This window comes from Populus trichocarpa, chromosome 5 (genome assembly GCF_000002775.5).
Source record: "Populus trichocarpa isolate Nisqually-1 chromosome 5, P.trichocarpa_v4.1, whole genome shotgun sequence".
NCBI lineage: Eukaryota > Viridiplantae > Streptophyta > Magnoliopsida > Malpighiales > Salicaceae > Populus > Populus trichocarpa.
Window position 1 is genome coordinate 3500665 of NC_037289.2, and position 24454 is coordinate 3525118.

The 24454-nt window shown below is 33.7% G+C and overlaps 3 protein-coding genes across 7 annotated transcripts; 1 reads left to right on the forward strand and 2 right to left on the reverse strand.

Annotated features, from left to right (window-relative positions):
* Window positions 1-314: 314 nt before the first annotated feature.
* On the reverse strand, window positions 315-5136 carry LOC18098993 (uncharacterized). Of its 2 annotated transcripts, none has more exons than XM_006382756.3 (8): window positions 4683-5136; window positions 3895-4164; window positions 3538-3664; window positions 2135-2196; window positions 1795-2019; window positions 1341-1462; window positions 912-1050; window positions 315-761 (listed from the first exon to the last, which is right to left on the reverse strand). In XM_006382756.3, exons 1-8 carry the CDS (start codon window positions 5064-5066, stop codon window positions 600-602), a joined length of 1491 nt encoding a protein of 496 aa, XP_006382818.1. In that variant the 5' UTR covers window positions 5067-5136; the 3' UTR covers window positions 315-599. The 2 variants fall into 2 exon arrangements, with proteins under 2 accessions (XP_006382818.1, XP_024457215.1); XM_024601447.2 differs by having other exon boundaries at window positions 4679-5136.
* A 657-nt stretch (window positions 5137-5793) lies between these two features.
* LOC18098994 (protein WVD2-like 2) lies at window positions 5794-10738 on the reverse strand. 4 transcript variants are annotated; one of them, XM_024601450.2, is made up of 8 exons: window positions 10581-10687; window positions 9375-9620; window positions 8537-8975; window positions 7672-7760; window positions 7427-7517; window positions 7252-7323; window positions 7036-7146; window positions 5794-6520 (listed from the first exon to the last, which is right to left on the reverse strand). In XM_024601450.2, the coding sequence occupies exons 3-8, from the start codon at window positions 8969-8971 to the stop codon at window positions 6224-6226; spliced, it is 1095 nt and encodes a 364-aa protein (XP_024457218.1). In that variant the 5' UTR covers window positions 8972-8975; window positions 9375-9620; window positions 10581-10687; the 3' UTR covers window positions 5794-6223. The 4 variants fall into 4 exon arrangements, with proteins under 4 accessions (XP_024457218.1, XP_024457216.1, XP_006382819.2 ...); XM_024601448.2 differs by lacking the exon at window positions 9375-9620 and adding an exon at window positions 10009-10110 and having other exon boundaries at window positions 10581-10674; XM_006382757.3 differs by lacking the exon at window positions 9375-9620 and having other exon boundaries at window positions 10581-10738.
* A 10380-nt stretch (window positions 10739-21118) lies between these two features.
* LOC18098995 (uncharacterized protein At2g34160) lies at window positions 21119-23210 on the forward strand. Its single transcript, XM_006382758.3, has 5 exons — window positions 21119-21417; window positions 22062-22110; window positions 22555-22617; window positions 22704-22768; window positions 22896-23210. Exons 1-5 carry the CDS (start codon window positions 21253-21255, stop codon window positions 22998-23000), a joined length of 447 nt encoding a protein of 148 aa, XP_006382820.2. The 5' UTR covers window positions 21119-21252; the 3' UTR covers window positions 23001-23210.
* Window positions 23211-24454: the final 1244 nt, after the last annotated feature.

The following is a 24454-nucleotide window of genomic DNA, read 5'->3' on the forward strand; positions in this document are numbered from 1 at the left end:
GTAACAGAAATGTTATTTTTCAGGCTATTTTTAATCTTCATTATATTTGGTTTTTTTATTCAATGTAATTTTAGTGTCTTTATATATGTATGTATATAGCGAAAAAATGTCATTTTCTGATGGTGTTCTTCAATGGCGTTTTGTCTAATGTGCGCTCCGTTTGTCAGCGTGCTGCAGCGAACAGTGATTGCTGATACGCAAAGGAATGTCATTTAAAAATAATGGTTTTGATTTTTTATTAAAAGAATTGTAATTTTAATAAATTTTTAATGAAAGGAATTCATTTTTGTTCTTTATAAACGAACATGTCTGCATGAGGGCAAATGATATTTTTATTAAGAAAATGCATAGTAAAAATATCTCCTAGAAAAGATGGGTCTGGTCTTCCGCAGTGGCTCTCCTTCATGCCAAGTACAACTTCTGCGTGTTGTTGCTGAGGGAATTAAAGCAAAGCCTTTATAAGCCACCTGATTGATTACTTGGACAGCTGCAGTCTGGGCTATCCTTGCAGTTGCAGATGATCAAATTAGAACAAACAGTAGATGACATCTTGATCTGCGACTACTAAAAATTCATTAATGGCCTCGTCATCGTTGGATTCAAGTGCTTAATTGGTATGCCTGAATAGGGCTTGCTCCTGTTGAAGACTCCAGCCCCGAAAACTGTCCGATATCATGGCCTTCAAGAGTTTGGAATTCCTTGTTTAAACCAAGGGCGAATTCCTCCGGCCGAGCTCCACCACTTCGTAAGTAATCTGCAATCTGCATCATAAGCCCCAATCTTGCATTTACTTTTTAATAACAATTATCTTAGGGCAACTAAGGCTATGAACTTTGAGTTCAAAACTCATATTTTATGTGCATTGGCAAACGATAAGCAAAAGGGATAATCATGCTGCTGTTGTTGCTTACGTGATTGGCAAGAGCCATCCCACTCAAGGCTGCAGACTCCAAATTTGAACCCAGCAGCCAGTCACCACATATACCTGCCCTTCCATGAGGATCGAATATGCATGGGATTCCTGGAGTGTTCGTTGGAAGGGCTGCACCCCTGCACCACAAAGAAGATAGAGGATAAATTTAGCCCACTTAAAAGGACCAACATTTCCATGATATTCTGAATTTGACGAGAACTCCCGCTTAGCACACGGAGAGAAGCGGTCAAATTATTCCCAAATGGCAGTGGCATAAGTTCATTTCTCCAGAAAAGCTGTAAGGTCCTCAAATTGCTTCAAACGGTTGGCAAATATCACAAGCTTTACAATGGTGTCTCAATGAAGTTATGCAAATGAAACCCCGCAACTTCTACTAAGCATGGTATCCATAAGAAAGTTTTATTACCATAGCTGGACACGAGAATAAAAGGGCTGTTGAAGTGAGTCTTTTGGTAGTCCAAGTGCAGCTTCAACACCCTCAAGCATGCCCGTCTTCACCTTTTCTGCTGTTGCAGTTGGGATATTTTCCTAAATATCACATTGGTGGCAATTACCACAATCAGGAAAAAGTTCACTCATCATATACAATCCTTAATACTCCAATAAGAAATACATATGGCTTAATTCAAATTTCATTTGGACAATTAGAGAGACTACTCATATATGTTAATGTTTCCGGTCTTGATTTTCCACTTTATTGAATGTCTCTACCCAAAGCTGAAGGCTAGATTTCCAAAATTTAGGCTTGCATAATTCAACCATTGCACAGAGGCTTAGGTCAGGTTGAATGCTTGAATTCTCTTCGTCATGTTTTAACATGCATTTTTCCTGATGGAAGAAAAGAAGTAGAAGAGCCTAACCTGTGGAACCTTGTTCCTCTTTCCGTAAGCTGCAGTGCTAAAAAAGGTCCAACAGTGAGGACTATTGGTTTTAGAACCCAAAAGCTTTGCAGAGTTGTTCCCCATCCATGAGAGAGAATCAACTCCTTTCACAAAGGCTCCCTCAAAGGGAGTTGCACCAGTTGGAATAGGAAGGGGATCCTCAAATGCTGCTAGCAGGGCCCATATGGAGCTCAATCCTAGCGTCTACAAAACCAGAAAGGTCAAATCAATATTTCAAAACTTGTAGGCAATATAGAAGTTAATAAAGACGAAGCATAGGCTACTTTACAGTGAATAAACAAGACTGTTTAAAATATACCTTCATTTGTCTTGCAATGAGAGGCAAGCCTGATGATGCAAGCAATCGATTTGCACATTTTCCTGTCAATTCGATAAACAAGTTATTGCTCCCGAAAGCCATGGGTCTATTGTACAGAATGAGAGCAAGCAATTAAAGATGGTAAACAGTGATTGACAGTTCATGAACCACCAGGAAATAAGATTTATAGATTCATTAAGATCCAGGAACCAAGTATTACCAATGAAAAAGTAGAGAACAGCATGCTTTCAAATCTTCAATGTGTGCTTAACACAGAACAGAAAGGAAACTACACTCAAACTAATTGATTTTATATTGATAACTGAACAAATGATGCAAGCACACTGTTATCAGTATATGGGATTGCAAACTGTGAAACACATTCATCAGTATGCCCGATTCACCTGTTCTAACCAATAAGGTTTCAGTTCAGTTCCTACTTATTCCACCCCATATTCTTCACTAGATGAATTTGAATGATGAAACCACATGTCACTTATTCGCTTGTGATTTTGTCCAGTTTTTTCTTCAACTCTTCAGAAGAAATACAAGTGAAAACATTAGATGCTTGCTTGGCTCTTTAAAATACTTGCCACATTAGGAGAATATCAAAATCCCGTTGCTCAGTATGCATAGTTGTGTAACTATGCAACCAATCAGTGTTAAATATGTCACAGTTTACAGCAAATACATTGGGCCCAGTCTAAACTGATTCTTAACTCCAAATACCATTTCACTCACGAACTCATAGAGAACTTTTCTCACTTTCTTCCTTGAAAAATTAATCTGTCTACACCACGTTTACAACTATTACAAAGCCAATCTGGGACATGGACCAAGGTAGAAAGTATTGCCATGTTGTCAGCCAGTGCATACCCAAAGTAGCACTTCACAATCATGACCCACATGGGGCCAAAAAAACCCGACCAAAATTAGTTTTATCACACTTTCACTAACTTTGAAGCGACCCAGGGCTGAACAAAATGCAATTACCTCCATCTGTTAAAGCTACACTTTCCAGACAAAGAGACATTCAGGCTAGTCCTAATGTCCTATCTCTAAATAGAAAAGATATCAATAATCTTCATTTCAAGACACTCAAGCAACAGAAATGCATTAGAAAAATCATTGAATTCATGTGTTGGCCAAAGTAGAATAACACATCTACTTTAGCATGAAGAAAACACAGTACAGCACTAATAAGTCTTCAAAATGTACTTATTTTCTCTTGCTCCAAAGGTACCCCTTCTACTTATCGGGCTGTCACCCGTGTGATAACATGTCAGAAATTTAATGAAGTGCGGAAGCTTTTTATTTTTCAGTAAGAATAATAAAATGCTGAGATATGGCCAGAATAGATAAATGAAGGAGTACAAAAGCAAATGAGAGAGATGTTGATTCACCATTATGTGCTATAACAATGATATCAAACTGCCCACAAGGTTTTCCATTCTCGCTCAAGTGCCACATCCCATTAAATGGTTCAAGTTTACTTATCCAGCAAGGTCTCACCACATTAACCATGCAAGTCTGCAGCAAGAATCAAGAATCTGCTTAGCAGTGACCTCAAGGATATCATAGATAGAGAAAGAGCAGTACTATAAGTACCAAAGAAACTATGTTAATGGCTGCTGCTTTATTTGTTCAATAAAATTTCACCTTTTCATTCTCATGATAAGAGTAGATGAAAGCTGATGAGAAAGCAACAAAATGACGAGTAGTTAACAAATTGACGAGAAAGCAACAAAATGATCAACCACCTGAGATAATATTGAGTCAGCAAGAGAGCGCATTCCGTTAACACTAATATATCTTGGGGTTGAAGAAGGAAATGGAAGAAATTGACCTCCCACTTCAAGCTCTCCAATTATACCTTGCCACTGTCGAACTAGACCTTTCTCCAACCAGTCATCAACCAACTCGGAAAATCGAGGATCACTCACAGTAAAGAACTGCGCCGCATGATCAAATATCAATGGTTGTGGATCAATTACTCTAGTTCCCATCCTCCCTCCCAAACCATGAATCCCCTGAAATAGCATAGCTTGTGAAAAACCCAACATTGCAATAACTTTCTTTTTTTTTATCTGCAGGAAAATAGAGTCCAAATGTCTACTGAACTGAAATGTGTGTCAAATAAGAATGATGTTGTTTTCATTTCTGCAAAGCAAAAGCATAAACACAAATGCAATAACATTAATCCAAATATTAAACCATGCAGCTACGACTATCAGAACTTAAATAATTACTATTGATCATTTGATTATTACAACAATTATTCATTCTAGAAGTTATAAACAAAAAAAAAACATAGAAGTTTTTTTTTTCTTTGTTTCAATACATTTAGCATGCAATTAAGTAAAGGAATGTTACTGCCTTACCTTTATACAAATACATTAATCTCCTTCACAGAAAAAAAAAATTCAAATTCTAAAATGCAAGTATGCAGCCTTTCTTGTAAGCATTCACAACACAAAATATCCACAAAGTGATAAAAAAAGAAAACCCAAATTGAGAAAAGAGTGCTAAAAGGAAACAACTGACCAACCGTGTCAAAAACAGTGGACTTGACCCCTCTTTTCTCCAAACTCAAAGCACAAAGCAAACCAGCCATTCCACCTCCAATAATCCCTACATGAGGATCGCTTGATAATTGAGAAGTGAAAGTAACCTGCTCTTGAATGAATGTTTTCTTGAGAACTGACCTTCTAGAGGTACCATATGATGATTTCCTGGTTTTCTTAGATGTGGGTTTGCGACCATCCATGGTGGGGCTTTTGTTGTTTGGTTTAGAAGTGGTGCAAGTTAAAGTTTTTATGGGTTCGGAGCGTGAAGTTGAGAGTGATTTTTTATGGGTTTTGATTTTGAGAGGTTGGAGAGTAAGAGAAGAGAGAAAGGAAATGGAGGGGATTGAGTGAACCAGAGTGGCCATAGTTTTTGGAGGGAGAGGAGAGAGATATGGAGAGGCCACAAAAGCTTAACAAGAGGCATCAAGTACATAAGCATATACTTATATATTTTAAAGTTAGGAGTTTTATCAACCGTCTCTTGTCCTAAAATTTTAAACTCAAGGAAAAACTACCTTGGATAGTTGCCTAGCATGTCCATGTGTTTACCCCTTAATAATTTTCAGAAAGCTACCACGTTAAATTTTAATATTTGGTGTGGAGATTAAATCATCCTTTTAAAATGATTAGAGGTTTGAAGTTGATTATTCTGATGAATTTCTTACCCCTTACTGGCGAGGATGGCCTGCTTTTTTTATCCAATTGGAGAGATGCTCTTGGAAGTTCAAAGATGCCTACCACATAGCTGTAAAAGCATGTATTAACAAGACTCTGTGACTAGAGACTGCTCATTGCTCAACGTATATGCAGATGGCCGCAACCAAATCCTCTGCAAGTCCTGTTACGGAATCACCCAAACCCACCTCGTGTGTGCATCGACACTAGTCAGAATATTGAATGGTAATGCAACCAAAGTCAACTCTGGGAATGTGGATATTACTTGCAGCAGATTCCAACATTGTATCAGTTCTACGTCTAGACTATACCTCCGAAGTTTACAACGGTTGATATCCGTCAGCAATCAAATTTTCAAAGCACGGCAATGACAGAATATAAGATTACAGATAGAACAGCCTATGGATAGAAACTTCATTCAAACATCAAGAACCTCGCACCGTGTACAATATAATATAGCAGTTACGAAAGTAGAGGTTCTACAAGTTACATGTTTCAAAATGAAGAAAACAACCAACTAACCAGACCAAAACTAGTGCCTTGAGTTTCCAAATAACATACGCAGGAAAACCTCTTGGGTGATAATACATCAGACGAAAACAACAGATTCGGTCCATATTAGAATCAGTAACTCTTTTGATAACATGATATGTACTGATATAACTTACATAACATATACAATTCACAGACACAAACCGTTTGGAAAGGGGGAAAAAAGTAAAAGAAGAAGAAGAAGAAAAGGTCATCTCAGCTGAAAAGTAGGCTATCTCCTCTCCAAACATCCAATATGATGATTAAAGCAAATTCAAGATGTTTTCCCACTTAAGAGTTAGTAAAAACCAGCAGTTCATGACTGAACAGATATGTCTGCATTTGTTGGCCCAGCAATCTTCTCGGGATCTGCTTTTGTTGCAACATGATCCTGTTTAGATCGGTCTTTGACTTTGCGGATGCCATTAGCAGTCTGTGAACTTATCTGAACCTTAGCTTTGGCAGTGTTGGCACCAGTTGAATCCTTGTGGCTACCGATGCTGTGGCGATGGCGAGCACAATGTTTGCCCACTTCCTCCTGAGATGTTCGAACCGCATCACTGCAGCTTTTTCTCCGGTTTAGTTTCGGTGATTGTGGTCGAGTCAATGGTAACTGGAACCAAACAAAAACAAGAATTGAATTATATTGGCATTAAAAAAAAGCTGCCAGTAGATTTAAATCAGTAGCCTTACACAAGTGTGCATCACACCAGAAAATAACAAAATCATAAACATTTTTAATTTCTGGCAGTTCCGAACTATGAAGCTTGAGACACCATGGCAGAATGCTCTGAGCCTTCAAACTATTCCCCCTGAACAAAATGCTAGTTGCATGCCACCTTCCCTCGCTTTTCTTATACTGTCCAAAGGTTTTAAACAACTGTGGTCTTGAACAAAATTAAGACTCGGTTCAAAGAAGAACAGACTTCTTGCCTGAATGCTCTGAATAAAATATTGTTTCATGGAAATAGGTAAATTGCATTCTGAATGAACTAATTAGACCAATGCATCTGGTATCCTCTATTCGCATGATTTATCTATGAAGTGCTGCATAGATTTTTGCTAGTTTCATTTACATGTTTAAATCAAGAACCAGCAGAGAACTAAGAATAATATCTGGCAGAATACCTTCTTGAGTTCAACTTGGGGTGGAGGTGGCTCATGGTAGAAACTAGGCACTGGATTTGCTTTGTACAGCATGCTCTTTCTAAGCTGCTTGATGGCTGCTTCTTGCTCTTCCTAGAATGAAGGCAGAGAAATTCACTGGGTTATTAATTGAAAAAAAAAAAAACATCATAGTCATTGACTACCTGTCCACAAACTTGCATAAAGAAAAGAGTATACCTTGGTCCTTGCCTCAGCCTGGCTTCGCTCTTTCTCCAATGCTCGGTGCTTCTCTTCCAATTTCGAATAATACTAAATAACAAAAATATGAAGAAAACAAAATCAATAGAAATCCATCAGTTAAGAAAAAGAAGAGCAGACAAAGTTTTATATAACCATTATGTTAGGAAGATACCTCTTTCCGCTTCGCTGCACGTTCAGAAGACCTAAAAGTTGGGGCAGTTCCAACAGTTACAGATTTAACAGTTCGTACAGATGCAGAAGTGCTACACATAGCTAAGGATGGCCAATTGGTAAAAATATATAGCCAGAATATAGTTGGATTTATTTTATAAAATTTCAAGCGGTTTTAATTTTTTGGCAGAAAACACAGTTTAAAACCCTAAAAATATCAAGTGCCTTAAATCAGACAAAGGATACGATGAAGTCACGGACCAACTATCTTCTTCATCATGATGCTTCTTGTTATCAGGATGCAAAGGCTTCCTTGCTGTAGAAGGTGAATTTTGCTGAAGGAGAGCATGATTCCAAATATCAGTGAAAATGTCAAATACAAATACATGACAAACAAGCTTTTTTTTCATGTGAATTTGTGTGTCCGGGTGGGGTGGGGTTGGTCAATAGTGCTCTCCAAATGCCAAAATGAATTAAGCTGCATGGTTTTTCGTACCAGTTAACTTGAAGGTATGCAAAGGAAGTGAATCATATTTATAAGCGAGGGTTTGAGATATATTAGCTATATATATCTTACTGAGAAACCCGTTGTCAGGTAACAAGCTCAACAAAATTATCCAACGAGTGGACAACCCCAACTAAATTAAGTAACGATGTATGCAATCGCACCCACAAAATATCACCAGGAAAAGCAAGTAGAAAATGGCATGTGCATTGAAACAGAAACAGAAAGTCTCACTAGTTCTCCAAGCATGTGTTCCAAATATCTTAAAAGATAATCTCTTCATTCCAAAAGAAAGATGTTTTCAAAATTTTGAAAAGAGATTAACACGAGCTGTATTCTGCTTAGAGAATTACACTGTCGCTACTCGCTAGAGTTTACTTCAAAATGATAGATTTTCCTTTTCCCTAACCCTACAGCACAAGGTAAGCATGAATGTAGCTTATCTACATGTCAGGTTTATTTCCAAATTCCACTTATAAAGATAGAGTTGGCTTAATCTGACATGGAAAGATAATGAGTTCATTATAGCAGTTATTATCAGTTTCAACCAAATCATGGAGTATGACAACAGCATCCACCAAATGCAATGTCGAAAGTTCCAATTACCTGTGAATTTTTCATACTAACAGGGGACTGTGTTTTGTTCGAATTTGTGGAACTGTTCCCACCGACATGCTTGTCAGTTGCCAGAGCAAATTGCTGGGGGACAGTTTGATGAGCACGATGAGCATGTTTATTTCCATTAACACCAATTTTTTGTGAGGGAGAACTGGAATTTTTATCATCACTCAATTTCTGAGCTCCAGGTTTCTCATCTTTTCCATCAGATGGGTCAGCATCAAAATTTGTGCTTTTGACACCAAGCACATCTTGCTTCTCTGATTTTTCAGCAGTTTCTTTCTCCACATACTCCTTTGCTTCAATGACAGCTTTTGAAAGTTTTGGAGAAATATGTACTTTATCATGAGATACGCCATGAAACTTCGCTGCAAGACCATTTGGCTTCTTCTCCATGTCTGCACGCTGAAGTTCTCGCCCCATCAAACTGCACGAAAAAATAATCCTGATATCATGATGCTTCACAAAGAAGACATTTTTAATTCATGAAAAAGAATCACTTCCTTAAAATAAAACCAAAACAGCCTGTAAAGCAAGAACTATTTGCATGTGGTGCCAAAAGGTTTCAAATTCTGTTATTGCTTTGAACAATTTTTTTGAAACAAATAGAAACTGCCAGATGTGTAAAATTCAACCAAGAAACCTGAACACTTCTATCCGATGATGGTGCAAGACAAATCTCAGTGTTTTAATTGAAGAAAAGATGGCATATCTCATTGCAAAAACAATGCATATTTAAACAGTCAAACAGATACGCCAAGGAAAAAAAAAGAAAGAAAGAAACAGAAAGTTAAAGCTGGAAAGAGAAGATCTACAAATAACTAACCATAAAAAAATAAGTACAGGAGGATTAAGACAACCAGTTTAGAACAGGATATAATGTGCAGAGAACTCTTGAATCCAAAAAATATAAATTATAACTCAAAGAGCCCCAAAAAATTATGTGAAAAGTGAAATTCCTTGTAAAGCTATGAACATCAGCACTCTTTATGTATGCTCTAGTAGGTATCGGTTAGTTGTCCAACTAGCTTGATTTTTATCAAATTCCATGCCTTGACATCAACCACCACATCTGCTTAAGGATAACTAACTTATCGTCTAACTAATTAAAAAATTATTTTTCTTTAAAAAGTAAATAAAATACTCTTTACACTGTAATTTCATCAAAACTTAAGCGGGTGATTAAACTGCAAAGAAAATAAAGGATCAAACCGCAGCAAACCGGCACAGTATTTTTTTCCCCCAGACAGAACTAACTCTATATAATTATAAAATTCAAGAAACAGAAAAGAAAAGGGTATGTGTTGAAACCAAAAAACAAATCAATTGAAGATGAGAGAAAGAAAGCAGATGCAGAGGGCCAAAAACAGGTTATCAATTTTTCTTCGTTTAAAAAAGAAAAACATTTCTCGTGTTAGGAAGACTCTTTAAAAAGAGATACAAAGAGGAGGTCCAATTACCATATAAATAATCAGACAACTCAAAATAACACCATAGCCACCACCAACTTCATTCAATAACTAGAAAAAGAAGATCATTAAGATCCCAAAATCCCCATATTCCTACAAAAAAAAATAAAAAAAGAAATGCATGCAAAACAAAAGGAACACGTCATATATATGAAAGAAAAGAGAAAATAAAAACAGCAAGAAGAAGAAGAACAGAAACACCAGCAAAGGACTCAAACTTTATATCATCAAAACCAAAACAAATAGTCTCATAACTTGGAAACCACCAGAAAAATGTAAGACTAAATATTGCTAAGATCTCTCTATTCTAACTAACCAACAAAACCCCTTTAAAAATGGACTAAAATTGATAAAGACAACATTTTTTAACCCAAAAAAAAAACCCGAAAGGCAGAAATTCAAGAGGAAACCATTTGTGAGGAGAAAAACCTTAAAGAAGCAGTGAATGAAAAAGATCAAAGAAACAACCTTTTAGATCAAGCTACATTGTTTTTTGTTTACAGAAACAGAAACACAAGACACAAACCCAGATGAAACAACTAGAATGTGATAAGATTTCATACAATTCAGGTCCGATCTGGCAAGATCTTGAGCTCCCCACCTCTCTCGCTCTCTCAAAATAAAAAACAAAGCCAAAATGTTTTCTGTGATTTTGCTTTTTAATAGCAAAGAAAGGCTCTTTTTTTTTTAATGTTGAGCTGTTGGATTTCATACGTAGATAGCAGTTTTTCCGTTTTGACGACGTTACTTGACGGCATGGTTAAATTTTCTGTGATTTTATTTGAAAAGGGAGAGAGAGAGAGAGAGATGGATAATGTGATCTTACTATATCCATGCCTTCGATAAATCCGTGATTAATTTTACTAATTCTATAAATGAATCAGTGTCTTCTTTTTTTACAGATAAGTCCTTAAATAATATTGGTAATGTTCATAATTGATTAGTGGACTTTGATGTTGTTGTTTGGAAAAACAAATTCTAGCTTTCTCAAACTATTGGCATGATATACTTCTATTAATATATTCCCATGAATAGAATTAAATATCATGATATTACAACTTAAAATCAAATTCTCATACACGGAAATAAATTTTGTCTTAATTGTAAATAATATTATTAGAATTTTCACACCTTTTTATAAAATATTATTTAACTTTATTGCATGATATATGTGTATAATCTTAGCTTGTGTAATTTAGTTTAAACCTATATAATTTGAGCTTACTCAACGCCTTGTAATATTTGTTATATGTGATTCTAGTTTTAAGAAATATAAAATATAAAGAAATAAATAATTACTAGTTACTCGATGTTTAAACGATATATATTAACTGATTACTAGATATCTCAACTCTTTGATAAATATTTTGTAATAATTTATAAAACATATGTATACATACATTCTAATACATTTTAAGTGTGTATCTATAAATTTATAAACTTAATGTGAAAATATAACTATTCATAAATCTAAATTTTAAATTTCACATGCAATATTATAATTTTTTAATCATAAGAAATAACAAGGAGAAGAATTCAAGTTTACATAGAACTATATTCAAGCCTCCTGGGGAATTTGTAAGAAGAAAAGGGATGGAATTTTCAAAATTTCAAAATTCATGCCCTGGATTGAAAGATGTCCTAAATCTCATTTTCATTTTCTTTTTGGTCCACAGGGTTGACTGCAACAGAGTCAAGTAAACGGCGTTAGATGACGGCACAGTTGCGCCGACGTGGTGGTGGCGACACATAGCGCCAAAAAGTCCAAAGTCCGCAGCACAAATCTCATTCAAAGATTTTCGGTTCCTTCTTCTTTTGTTTTTTCCATTTATTTTTACTTTAATTTATCTATTTATATATTCCTCAGGGGCTGTTTGTCGGAGATTCTTCTTCCAAGGATAATAATTTATTTTTTGCCCTTTATCTTTAGGGCTTTTTTCTAGCCCTTCTTTTTTGGGTTCTTTCATCGTTATATTTTTCATTGCAATCAAGGTTACAAAGTAACTCCAAGGGATAGGAACTTTTTGATTTTTTTTATATTTAATTTTTATTTTTTATATTAATATTTTAAAATCACCTAAAAATATATAAATTTAATATTATTTTTTTCGGACAAAACAACAATAATAATAATAAGCCTTTGATTTAAACATGTTGGACGAGGCATGTAGGCATTGCATGCACGTACTACAGCTACTGTTAAACAAGCAGATGCTCCTGCAGCTCGTATAGTTTAATGCTAGTGATTGTGCTGATAGATTCTTCATTTAGTGCTGGTGGCACCCATGACATACACATCTATCAATGGCAGAATATCATGGCAGGTAGCAGGATTCAATTTGGGAAGAATGGAGGGAATTAAGAAATGGGGTATCTCACTAAATGTAGGGAGAAGATGGTGCATGCCTTTGATTCTGACAAGGAAATTTTGACCTAATTTGTACGGCCGGTCGGTACGGTCGGTCAAACTTGAGTGGCATGTCATAAGCTTCGTAAAAGATACACTTTGATCATTGAACTTTAAAAATCAAGTAAATTATATAGTTTAAGTACCTCAATAGTTTTTTCAATTCCATTTTGGTACAAAAGATCATTTTTGTTATTTTTTAGTTCCTAGTTGAGATAAGAGAGAGAGAGGTCGTGCGGATTCTAGGGGTAAAGAGAGAAAAGTGTTATTGACACCTATTTAAACCACCAAAATGAATGATACTTGTGTCAAATAATTTTATTTGATGAGGGGAGTTCATATTAGGTGTTTTTTTTTACCTTTAAAGTCCATAAAAAAACATATACGAGTCCAAGTCGATTTTTGGATTTAAGTTGATTTCAGTTTTTGGACGGTTTTTTAGACCATAGATAGATTTGTCACGGTTCCTACGATGTTTTTGGTTAAAATGAGTTTTTTGAAAGAAAAAAAAAACTTGAGCCTCAATTTTTCAGCTAGAACAGTGACCAGAATCTGAGCAAATCAAACAACGCATCTTCTAAATTTGTTTTTTCAAAAAACTTTGAGGCAGACAGCATGTTATCCACCGCAGTTACAAAACAAAACAAAAATTAAGAATCCAATCACGCGGGCCCTGAGAAAATGGCCTAGGTGGGCTGGCCTGGCTTGCTAGGCTCAAGCAGCACCTTACCTTTGCTCTCTTTTTTTCTAAATTTTTTTAAATTAATGATTTTTTGATATAGTTTTTTCTTTGATTTTTTTTTTAAATTTATATTTAAATTAGTATCCATTCTCTCTTTCATTTTATTTGGAGAGCCTTTTTTAAATGACAATTATTTTTTTAGTTGTGTATTTAAATTTAAAGAGTTGTTTTTTTTTTATAAATTTTTTTATTTTTTGTATGAATGAACTTTATTTTTTGAAATTAATTTTTTTTTTAATATATGTAGTCTTGCATGATGTTTTTTTTTCCTCTTTTATTTTATTCGGTCAATTTAATTTGTGTCTCTATTTCTATTATCGTTTGCTTAGATAAAAAAATTATTTTAATAAACAAATTTATCAAATACATCCGAGTAAATGTCTCGTCTTTCAATATTAAATATCTTGATCTACATCTATCTCTTGATTTTTCAATATTTATTTTTAGGTATCATTAATGATTTTTTATTTATTTATTCGCACGCATAGTTCTCGATTTATTTGATTATATATGTACACAAAAAAGTTTTATTTGAAATTAGATTTTTTTAAACTACAGAAATGCGTTGAAAAAACTTGCATGTACAATTTTTTTTTACAGAAAATAAAAATATTCAACCCACGACGAAGCTTGGATCATATTACTAGTGTGAGCTAGAACTCAAGAACAAAAACATAAAGGATATGCACAACAAGTAGAATTTATTTGGGCAAAAAAATGGCTAAATTCTATCTAGCTTCAACCTTGGATGCATAATTTGTCATGGCAATAACAGAAATGTTATAACAATAGAAATGCCTAGAATTTTCCAATTTCACCCTTTGCTTGAGCTGCAGGGTCACCCTTGATTACTTCTAAATTTAGCAATGCAATTAAGCACATCAAAATCTTGGTGGTGATGTTGAATATTTTGGCCTTGTTATGTGAAGTAATTATTGGCTTAAAATAGCGAATTAAATGGATCACATTTACTAGCTACCAGCTTTACGAGACGTGCATGATAGTCAAGGACGATTGTTTTCATCTGTCTGCTTTACCTTGCTCTCGCTGCAACTTGGAAAAAAATAATTGAATGGAAAAAAATAATATCAGAGTGTTTTTTTGATATTATTATAAAACCAAGTACTATAATAATTTAAATTTTAAACATACTGATCCAATTATTTGTTCAATCAGATTTTAAATTAAATTATATAGTTCTTATTGATCATTGAATAAATTTAAAGAAAGAAAAATCAATTCAATATTAAAAAGTAACATTAAATAAAAAAAATTATATTAAATGATAGAATTGAAAAAAATAAAAAAATTAACATTATTTTTGGTGTTTGGGCATAGATTAAAAAAAAATATTAATATATTTTTATTGCATGTTTAATTATCTCTAATTTTAGCACTAGTTTTGGTGTTTGAATATATTTAATTCATAAACATAAAAAAAACAATTGTTTTAACCAATTCAACAGAAATATAGAAGAATTAACTTAGTAGAAAAACCTGGATTAGCTGATCATCATGGTCCGGTCAGCTCGGAAAAAATCTAATTAAAACTTGTTTATTTTTTTTAGAATAATGTTATTTTATTTTTTTTATAAAAAAATTAAATTAATCCTGAATTAACTCAAATCTGGGAGAAACTTCTCTGTATCAAGCCCTATGCGAGGTTTAAAAACTTTGAGAAAAACTACTAAAAAATGGATCACTTCTGTGCATGCTTCAATGGACATCAATCTTCGTAGGACACGTAAACGTTTTGGAAAGGGAATCGTCCCGATTCTTAGTTAATTAAGAAAATGATTAATGCATTCCTTTCAACTTGGAGAATGAATGATTAACTCTTAGTCTCTCCACACCAGAGAACATCATGGCTTTACCTCAAAGTCTTAAAGTAAGACTGTTCAATGATTAGCTATAGAGCAGGTGATTTCTATAACAACTTCATGTCATTGGTTATTTATTATGAACAAAAATAAGTAAAAATTAACCTCGTATTTACGTGATTCAGACATGGAAATAAAAACAAGTAAAATTCTCTTTTTTACGCAATTCAGACATGGAAAATAGATTAAAATAGAATATTTAAGTGAGATTATTTTCACTTAAAGTCATGGGAGCAAAAAAGGTCAGTCATATTGATCTAATTCTTGGGATTAAAGCCACTGGAGGAGCTAGCATAGGTAGGTATTGCTTCCTTTTCACTGACTTTTACCATGATCAGCTCAAAACTTCCTTAATCTTTGATCAGTGCTTGTAAGAAAAAAGTGCAGTTAAATGATAATTAATGCTTTGGGTTTAAGTCAAATATCGAACGACAAGATTTGAAGTGTGACCTATCAAAATCATTATTAAGGCATGCATGGGGATCTTCTTCTTCCTTTTTTTCTTCTGGTTCTGTTACTCTCGATCGTGAGGTCGACTGGCCTCCGAATTATTCAATAGGACATTCCTTCCCCATCAACAAAATTGATAAAACCAGATGAAGGTGATTGGCCTTCCACTTAAGAGTTAGTGCTGGGCCATGCTCGTAATGTCCAATCTTAATCACCATATTAAGACTAGAGCATCTTGCTCCATTAAAGTCATGGTCACTAATGTTGTCTTTGGTGAAGATTAAGATATCTTGATAGAGGATAGGCGTTAAGATCGATGATCAGTCCAATCAGGCACGCAAAGGCCGCCTTATGGAATAATTTTTTCAGGTTTTCAAGTTGCAACTATCAATTCATTTGAAAATATATTAAAATATATCTTTTTAAAATTCAAATTAAAAAAAAATGATTTTAAGCGTATTTTCAAATATAAACTTTGTTTCACTGTTTAGACAGACGAGTATCTTTTTCCCCAGGAAATTTCGTGAAATATTGTCCTGTCGATGTGCTAGACATCTATTGCATGTAGATGTTGTGGGGGCATAAAGATCCATCGTATAATCTGTACATAATCTGCCTTGTATTTTAGTACACGAAAAAAATGCGTTGATTGTTTCCCTACACAGAAACTTCCCTCAGCATCCACTCGTCCTGTTCATTTTTATCTTCTTCACCAGCTAACAGGATATATAGGAGGAATTACGTACTTTTCTCTCTTTTTTTTTAAAAAAAAATTTACGTGGGGTGTCCGGGCCAGCTTACGCGCACCACGACTATTCCCCACGGCCCGCTGGACATCCTGCAAGCCCAGGAGCAGGTAAGGCACCGCGGGGGTGACAGACGTACACATAGAGGGTCGAACCCGGGACGGGGGCGGAACAAGTCACACGAATTGACCACAGCAGTTAAACTCTCAAGTGCTGGGTACACATGAGAGCTCGAACCAGGGCACTCAGGCAGGGCAAAGCCTGCCAAGGCCACTGAGCCACAAGCCCCGTGTGTACTTTTCTCTTCTTATTTGCGCCAGCCATGGATGCATGTGACATTGTAACTCGTATGTTTTACATGGTTAATATTTACCTGTTTGAGAGGGGCCGGTGAGTGGGGGAATAAGGAGATATTTCGTCAATAATTTTGCAGTTCAATTGACATTTGTATATTTTCTTTATTCAAAATGGATGCATTAGCTTGGGGTTTTTTTGCTCTTGTTAGTCTCGATTCTGCTCTCTATATTTATAATTCTATCAATTTTATGCTAATTAGATGTCTAATTTAATCTTATTAATCTTTTAGACCAGTTGAGAATCTTAATTTTCTTATTTTTAAATTAACAATAGCTGATATAACTTACTATAAATATATTTGTCAAGCTACGTAAAAGTTTTAAAAGACAAAAAAACTTTAATAGATTTCTTGAGAATTCGATGATTTGAAGTGGATAATGAGATATAATAGTTATTTTTTAAAATATTTTTTATTTAAAAACAATAAAAAAAATAATTCAAAATTTAACCAATTTCTATTTGAAACACAATATCAAATAAGGAATAAATGTTACTTGTAATATGTAGTTAGGGTTATGTATCCTTGCCTCTGTGTATACTGGTATTTTTTTTAAATACGCAGACTTACCTTGGGTTCTCGTTTTGTAATTTTCTTGATAGTTGCATGGCTATTTTGTAATTAAGAAACAAGCCTTACATCAGAAGCACACTTGAAAGCTTTTCTTGATACATGAAGGTAGCTTCCACATCAAGAAAACAGTATGATAAGAAGCCTTCGTAGTTCCCCATACGACCCGTATATTTCAAGAAAAATAGATAAATGCACTGCCCATGTCATAGTGTGCGTGTGTGTGTGTGTATATATATATAATATCTTGCTGTATATGGTACAAAAATAATTCAATCTTGACTTGAAGGTGTAGCTCAATTGATAAAGCTATAAGTTTGCTCTCTAAAAGTCACCAGTTCGAGTCTTCTAAACCTCAGGATCACTGAAAGCTTATATAATTGTTAAATTCATGGCATGTGAGATTAGTCAAGATGTACCTAAGTTGACTTGTATATCCATGTTAATAAAAAAAATTTAAATCTTGAACCATGTCATATACTCATGATCATATATAGCAGATAGACGACGAAGACCAGAAAAAAATAATTAAATTCTCAGTTTCGATGCTTGGAGGAGTTCTCATATAGGTCAGGTTCCTTTCATTTTCTAAGTTGAATCTTGTCCGTTAGCATAAAGTTCTGTCATCTTGTCATTCAACAATTTTGAAAATAATTTCTTCCAATTTAATGTATATCTTTTTGTAGCATAACACGTCACCAATAAAAATTACATGGTGGGAAATTCTTTCATTAATATTGTCAACGAAGCAATATTGATCTAGTAATAATAATAATAAAAAATAAGGTTCTGAAGGCTTAAGAGTCAAGTATCTTGCACTATAGGTTATAAAATTCCCAAATCCCAAACCATGTTAAATAATGAAAAAGTGCTTGTTTACATCATGGCGTAAAGCACATTAATCCCTTGTAAGTGTTTAAAAAGGGTGATCATAGCTTTTATTTTTGAATTAGTTTAATATAACGATTCATTTAAAAAATATCAAATTATTATATTTTTAATGTTTTTTTTTGTGATTTTGATATACCAATATTAAAAAATTTAAAAAATCTAAAAAAAATTATTTTGATATATTTTTAAATAAAACATATTTTTAAAAAACAACATAATACTTTCACAGTGTTTGACACTATGGTTGGAAAGCGTTTTTGAAAAATTTAATTTTTTTTTGTTTCAAATTATTATATTTTTGATGTTTTCATATCATTTTAATGTGCTGATGTTAAATATAATTTTTAAAAAATAAAAAAATATTATTTTAATATATTTTAAAACGAAAAATACTTTAAAAAACAACCGTTATCACATTCTTAAACAATCTTAGGCAGAGAAACTAGTTTGTTCATAAGAAAAAAAGGGGGAAAAAACTTTACAATTTGCTAGGACCATTCTTAACTTTCCTTCAGCTTTTGCTAGGAGTTGGTTTTTTCTCTGATAGTCCCACAGGAGAAACTGATAATTCATGAGATGCGACTGTCCCCAATAGATTTGCAATGGAATCATTTAATAGTCAGCAAATGTCACCCTCAAGCACCGACAATTTATTTCATGTGTGATCATCAATGGAATTATCGAATTTGTTATTAAAAAGAAAAAGAAAAAAAGGGAGGCCTCTTCAAGCTCAATCTGCAATTTAATAATTACAAACCCATGAGTGATTCTGTTTCCTGCGGACAAGAATTAATGATGTTAGAACATAGGGCCATAGCAATTTGCATCGTGGAATCCTATTTTTATATATAGAAAATAATCAAATAGCATCTGGGTTGTAGACTTGTAGTTGGCAAAGGCAAACCCAGAGAAGATGACCATTTGGGCTCAATCTTTATCCCTTTTTTTTTTTTTTTTTTTGACAAAGACAAGGAAAATGACGTATCCCTTGCTTCTCTTTTTAAAGAACCTCGAGGATAACAAAATTTGCTTTTAATTATTGTTTCTGTATAAAAAAATTGTGTCTCAAAAATATTTAATTTTTTTTTTATTTTTATTTTTTTACTTTAAATTAATTTTTTTTGGTATTTTTAGATCATTTTGATGTGCTGATGTCAAAAATAATTTTTAAAAATAAAAAATATTATTTTAATACATTTTCGAGTGAAAAATACTTTGAAAAATAACCGCAACCATACTCCCAAGCAGGCTCAATTTGAAAATAAAATTTATATAATAACTTTTTTATAATAGTTTTATAATGAATTTTTATTATTTTAAAATAAAAATAACATAAAACATATAAGTTTTATTTATTTGTTTTTGTTTTGAGATAGTATCCGAACATTATTATGAATGTGGGATTTAGAATTCAAGATTCTATTTAAGAAAACATCTCATAAGAGTCCTGAATCAAAAGGTGGGAGTTTTTAGAAATCTCAGCATCTAGTGGTGATATTCAAAACTCAATCCAACTAGCTACAATCAGCATATATAGCTCAAAATTAAATACCAATTATTATCCAAAAAAATCTAAAAAAGGATTAATCATAAGCACTTTGTGATTAAACTAGAATTGGTGATCGTACTTTGCCATGGGGTTGGATTATTATTATTTTTTTGAAAAAAATAATGATTAGATGCCAAAATAAGGTAAAAAAATAACATAAAACACCAGTCATGACAAGCATGTAATCTGGGCAATTAGAGCTGAACCAACCTGTGATATCCTGTCAAATTGGATAAAAATTAGAATTGAATGATAAAATTAAAAAAATAATACAATCAATTTAAATTGAAGGATAAAATTAAAAACTACTAAAACTCCTATAAAATGGCTAAGGACCAAAACTTAAAATTCAAAGAATGAGGATCACATTGGAGAATAAAATATTTGGTAAATTGGGATTGAAAAATAAAATTAGAAATAAATAAAACTTCAATAAAAAGGTCACGACCAAAAATTAAAAATTAAAAGAATAAGGACTGAAGTTGAAATCCTCATAACTAAGAGGGCCAAGTTGTAATTTTTAGGGAAGGAGAGAGAAAGAAAAAGAAAAGAAAAAACTCACCAGCACCAAACTTGGCCATCAATTGAGAAACACATTGTACCAACAAGAAAATGAGATGATGACGCTTTTAATGACATGATATAATGATATTTTTAGACATTGGGAGGCAACACACACTATTGGGTGAGCCACACGTGTGCCCTCTTTTTTGTTTTGTTTAGCTAAATACAAACTTGCTCTTGAGTTGATTTTTTAATTACAAAAAAAATCATTATGAAAAACTCAAAATGCCCATTGACCTCATTTGAATTTTTTGATTTTAAGGGTATTTTCATAGTTTTACTATTTATTTGAATTATTTATTATTTTTTATATTTTTATAAAAAACAAATTACCCCTCAACTTTGTTTATAGTAATAAAAAAAATATTTTAAAAATATAAAAATATCTCTTGATGTCATGATTGTTTTTTTGCTTCAAAGATACTCTAATCATTTTACTATATAATCAAGATTAAAAAATATTTATTTATCCCTGTTATTTTTTATAATAACAAATAAGCCATGAAAAAAAACATCAACACCCCCTGAAAACATGTTTTAAGATTTTTTTGAATGAAAAAATAAAATTAATATTATATTGTTCCCGTGAACACTAAGGGAACGTTTGGGAACGCGGCTCGGCTGCGTTCTCAAAAAATTTAATTTTTTTTTTACTAAAATTTAATATGGTTTGTATGTTTTGGATCGTTTTGATGTGCTGATGTCAAAAATAATTTTTTAAAAATGAAAAAACATCATTGACATGTATTTTAGCACGAAAAATTATTTAAAAAGCACCCATAACCACACTGCCAAACACACTCTAAGTTTAGAGCTAGAGTAATTTTCCATGGTCTAGCTTGAGTCAATAGTAGCCGGTTATTTCTCTTTTACCACGTCAACAGCCGCTACAAACCCAACAAATGTTAGCCCTTAGCATCCTGAATAGCCACAAAACCAAAATTCGCGCCTCTTTATTTACAAATTCTAACGGTTTCCTCTCTGTAAACAAATCACAGCCATATCATTAATTGCAAGAGCACAACAGAAGAGAAAAGCGAGTGATCGATCCAAACTAGAGAGAAAGAAAGAAGGAAAGACAATGACGATGGAGACAGTAGCTGTAGCACCAACTCCAACACCAACGCCAACAACACATCAAACCATGAACAAAGATACAACAACGACGCTCGCACAGCAAAAGAATAACAGGATTCAAGTCTCTAACACCAAGAAACCTCTCTTCTTTTATGTCAATCTGGCTAAGGTTCCACTTTTTCCATACTGGGTCTTTCTTCTTCTTTTTCTTCTTTTTTTGTAATGATGTTTTGGGTAGTAGAAATTTTGATATTTCCTTGTGTCATTTGATAGTTTCTATGTTTACAAGTTCGTACTTTTTTCAAAGTTTTTTTTATAGGATCTTTGGAAGTTAATTAGTTTTTAATTGCTATATATAGAGTTGTTTTTTTCTTTTCTTGCAGGAATTATTGCTATTGCTCTCTGGTCACAGATCTCTTTAATTATATGAAAGAAGGGTGTTACATTCTCTTTAAGTAGAGCTAAAACTTTCCCTTCTTTGGTAGGTTAGGATTAATTTTGTGGTCATTATGTATCTGGTACATCTCTTTGAAATGGGATAGTAGACATCCATTAAATACTAGATTTTTTCTATGAATTAAAATGATATTTATGTGTCATTATTTCCCTTTTCTTCTTTGATGTGGAATTAATGTACATTGATCTTACAAGAAAATCGTGCGTACAATGTGATTAGAAGGAAATTTTAAGGTTTGCTAATGATGTGATCATTATAACGATGAGACTCGTATATGTGCTTCTGCAGATTGCACAGCACCTGGATCTGTGTCCATGATTTTTTTATCTTGATCATGCTTTGCCCTTTTCTTTCAGAGGTATATGCAGCAGTATAACGAGGTTGAGCTTTCTGCCTTGGGCATGGGTATGTTCTACAAAGCCACATCTCATAATTTTGTTTTATTATTTACTTGTCTATGGAGTGGTAGCTTTGTCTTACTGGTGGAGTTTCTGCCAGCAGTAAGCTACTGACGGTCTGCGGAAAGGCAGGAGCTGGTATTGAGAAATTGCTGCTGTACGATGTAGAACATCATTGAGACATGGCTATAACACGACCAAAGAAGAAATTGCCAAAATGGTTCTCTAAATTTTGTTTTACCAGGACCATACAAATGTAGAACATTTTTAATTAGCAGTTGAAAATGGTTCTGCAAAATGCGTTCATAATCATGATAGTACTGTTTTTGGTTTTAAACAACAATCGATTCTGTAGAGTGAGGAAAATATTTATAAGAGATGAAAGGAAACAATAATGCTTTTGTACTGTGGTTATCATGCTTGTTAAAATTTATTTTACATTTTGTTACAGCAATCACCACTGTTGTTACAATTGCTGAGATTTTGAAGAACAATGGATTGGCTACTGAGAAGAGTAAGAATTATCTCCTTCTAACATTCACATTCTTGTATTCATGATGAGGATATCTGATTTGTAATCTTTTCTATGGAACCAAACAGAAGTTCTGACATCTACAGTATGCATGAAAGATGAGAACAAAGGACGGCAGGTTCAGAAGGCTAAGGTATGTTTAACTTCGTTATAAATCTTAATTTGATCCATTATCATCTCATTATGACAATTAATAAGGCATTTTTCTCTTAATCCTTCTCGTTGTTGCTACTGTTTGATTGTTTTTCCTTGACTTCTAGATTGAGATTGTGTTGGGGAAGTCGGAGAAATTTGACAGTCTGATGAATGCTGCCAATGCAGCTCCAGAGGAGGAGGCAGCCAAAGAGAAGGATGATGAGAAATAGCGAAGCAACTTTGATGTTTTCTTTTTGTAGTTCTGTATCCACATTTTTATTTTCTGTCTGCTTAATAGCATAGGGATTACTATGGATAACATAGTGAGAGTAGAGAGACAGTGGCATAATGGGACATTGCAGTTGTATATATGCCTCTCTTTACTCTGATTATAGACTTGTAGAGATCATAAATGCTATTATACTGTTTCTTTGTTGACATTTACTCTTTCTGCAAATCTAGAGCATCTTATACCTGCAAGATTTACTTGTAAAATCTATTCTATGTAGAAGCATTGTAGGAACAATAGATCTGAAAGGACTCGAAACTAGAGGCGACGCGCCCACAACGTTCACTTTGCATCTGTTGGTAAGAAATAAAATGTTTCTTGTGGTCAGGACCTGACCATCTTAATTCTACCTGACAATGCCATCTATGCCATACATGGATACTTAATGACTGGAATCACATCTGTCATTCATGCTTAAACAGGCATATCGGCTGACGTATAAAGTTGATTGGAAAGCCTTTTCTTGCCCTTGAATTAGATTTTGCTAGGAATTTGTCAGGTATAGTGTCTGGAAACTGCTCTGCCTCCATTGTGATTCTGTTCAGGGTTTTAACAAGCCTTTCCTATCTATCAGTCCATCAGATGGAAGTTTCGTGATCAATGATGACTTTTGAGGATTTCATTCGGTATGCCTGGATCTTAATGCTGAAAATGATTTGGAAATCAACAATAATTCCTTTTCTTCATTTTTTTTTGGTTCGAAGTTCTGCATGCTTCAAGTTGCAAACATCTTGTAATTATTTCTACCAACCCAAAATTCACAGCTGTTGTGATGATCTGACAGAATCATCTCCAAGCATGCATACAGCTTACTTCATCTATTCTTGGTGAACTATAAGGGATAGTTCCTCCCATTACTTTGCAAATTTACAGATTGTCATCATATATTTTTCATGTCAAAATTTTAACACTGTTTCCTGATAAATTTAACTCGCACTCACCTGGAGTGATTCTTGAGGGATAAATATTTTGCAATATGAACATGTTTGTCATATTCAACTAATACAGTCGCTGATTCGCAGTGTAGAGTGTAATCCTGATAGGCAAACAATCATCTGCCTTTCTTTCCTTTATAGAGAAGCTCAAGTTTGCAGCAGTTTTGTCTGCATTTACACAACACAACTTTAGACAGTATCTTCAGGTCTGGATGCCTTAATGACCACGGAGGCTTGGACATTGACGGTGGACTATCCTATCAATAACCAGTCCGAGTCTTCTTCATGAGTCAAGGTGTTAGATTCCATTGAAATGTAGTTGATAAAGCTTGTCAAAGATTCAGGTTTCGAAGAAATTTATATGCAGGTAACCTAGTTTTTAAACTATAGAATCTTGGAGATTGACAGAGGAGTAGGACTATTATTAACTTAACAAGAAACCCAAAAGGAGAGGGGATTT

Coding starts and splice junctions, on each gene's coding strand:
- LOC18098993 (XM_006382756.3), bottom strand. CDS start 5,066: ATGGCCACTCTGGTTCACTCAATCCCCTCCATTTCCTTTCTCTCTTCT. Junction 2,197..3,537: donor CATTGTTATAGCACATAATG/GTGAATCAACAT, acceptor TCGAATTGACAG/GAAAATGTGCAAATCGATTG. Junction 2,020..2,134: donor TCATTGCAAGACAAATGAAG/GTATATTTTAAA, acceptor CTGGTTTTGTAG/ACGCTAGGATTGAGCTCCAT.
- LOC18098994 (XM_006382757.3), bottom strand. CDS start 10,729: ATGAAATCCAACAGCTCAACATTAAAAAAAAAAGAGCCTTTCTTTGCT. Junction 8,976..10,580: donor TGCCAGATCGGACCTGAATT/GTATGAAATCTT, acceptor TTTTTCGTGCAG/TTTGATGGGGCGAGAACTTC. Junction 7,147..7,251: donor AGGCTGAGGCAAGGACCAAG/GTATACTCTTTT, acceptor CCTTCATTCTAG/GAAGAGCAAGAAGCAGCCAT.
- LOC18098995 (XM_006382758.3), top strand. CDS start 21,253: ATGACGATGGAGACAGTAGCTGTAGCACCAACTCCAACACCAACGCCA. Junction 21,418..22,061: donor TTTATGTCAATCTGGCTAAG/GTTCCACTTTTT, acceptor CTTTTCTTTCAG/AGGTATATGCAGCAGTATAA. Junction 22,111..22,554: donor GCTTTCTGCCTTGGGCATGG/GTATGTTCTACA, acceptor ATTTTGTTACAG/CAATCACCACTGTTGTTACA.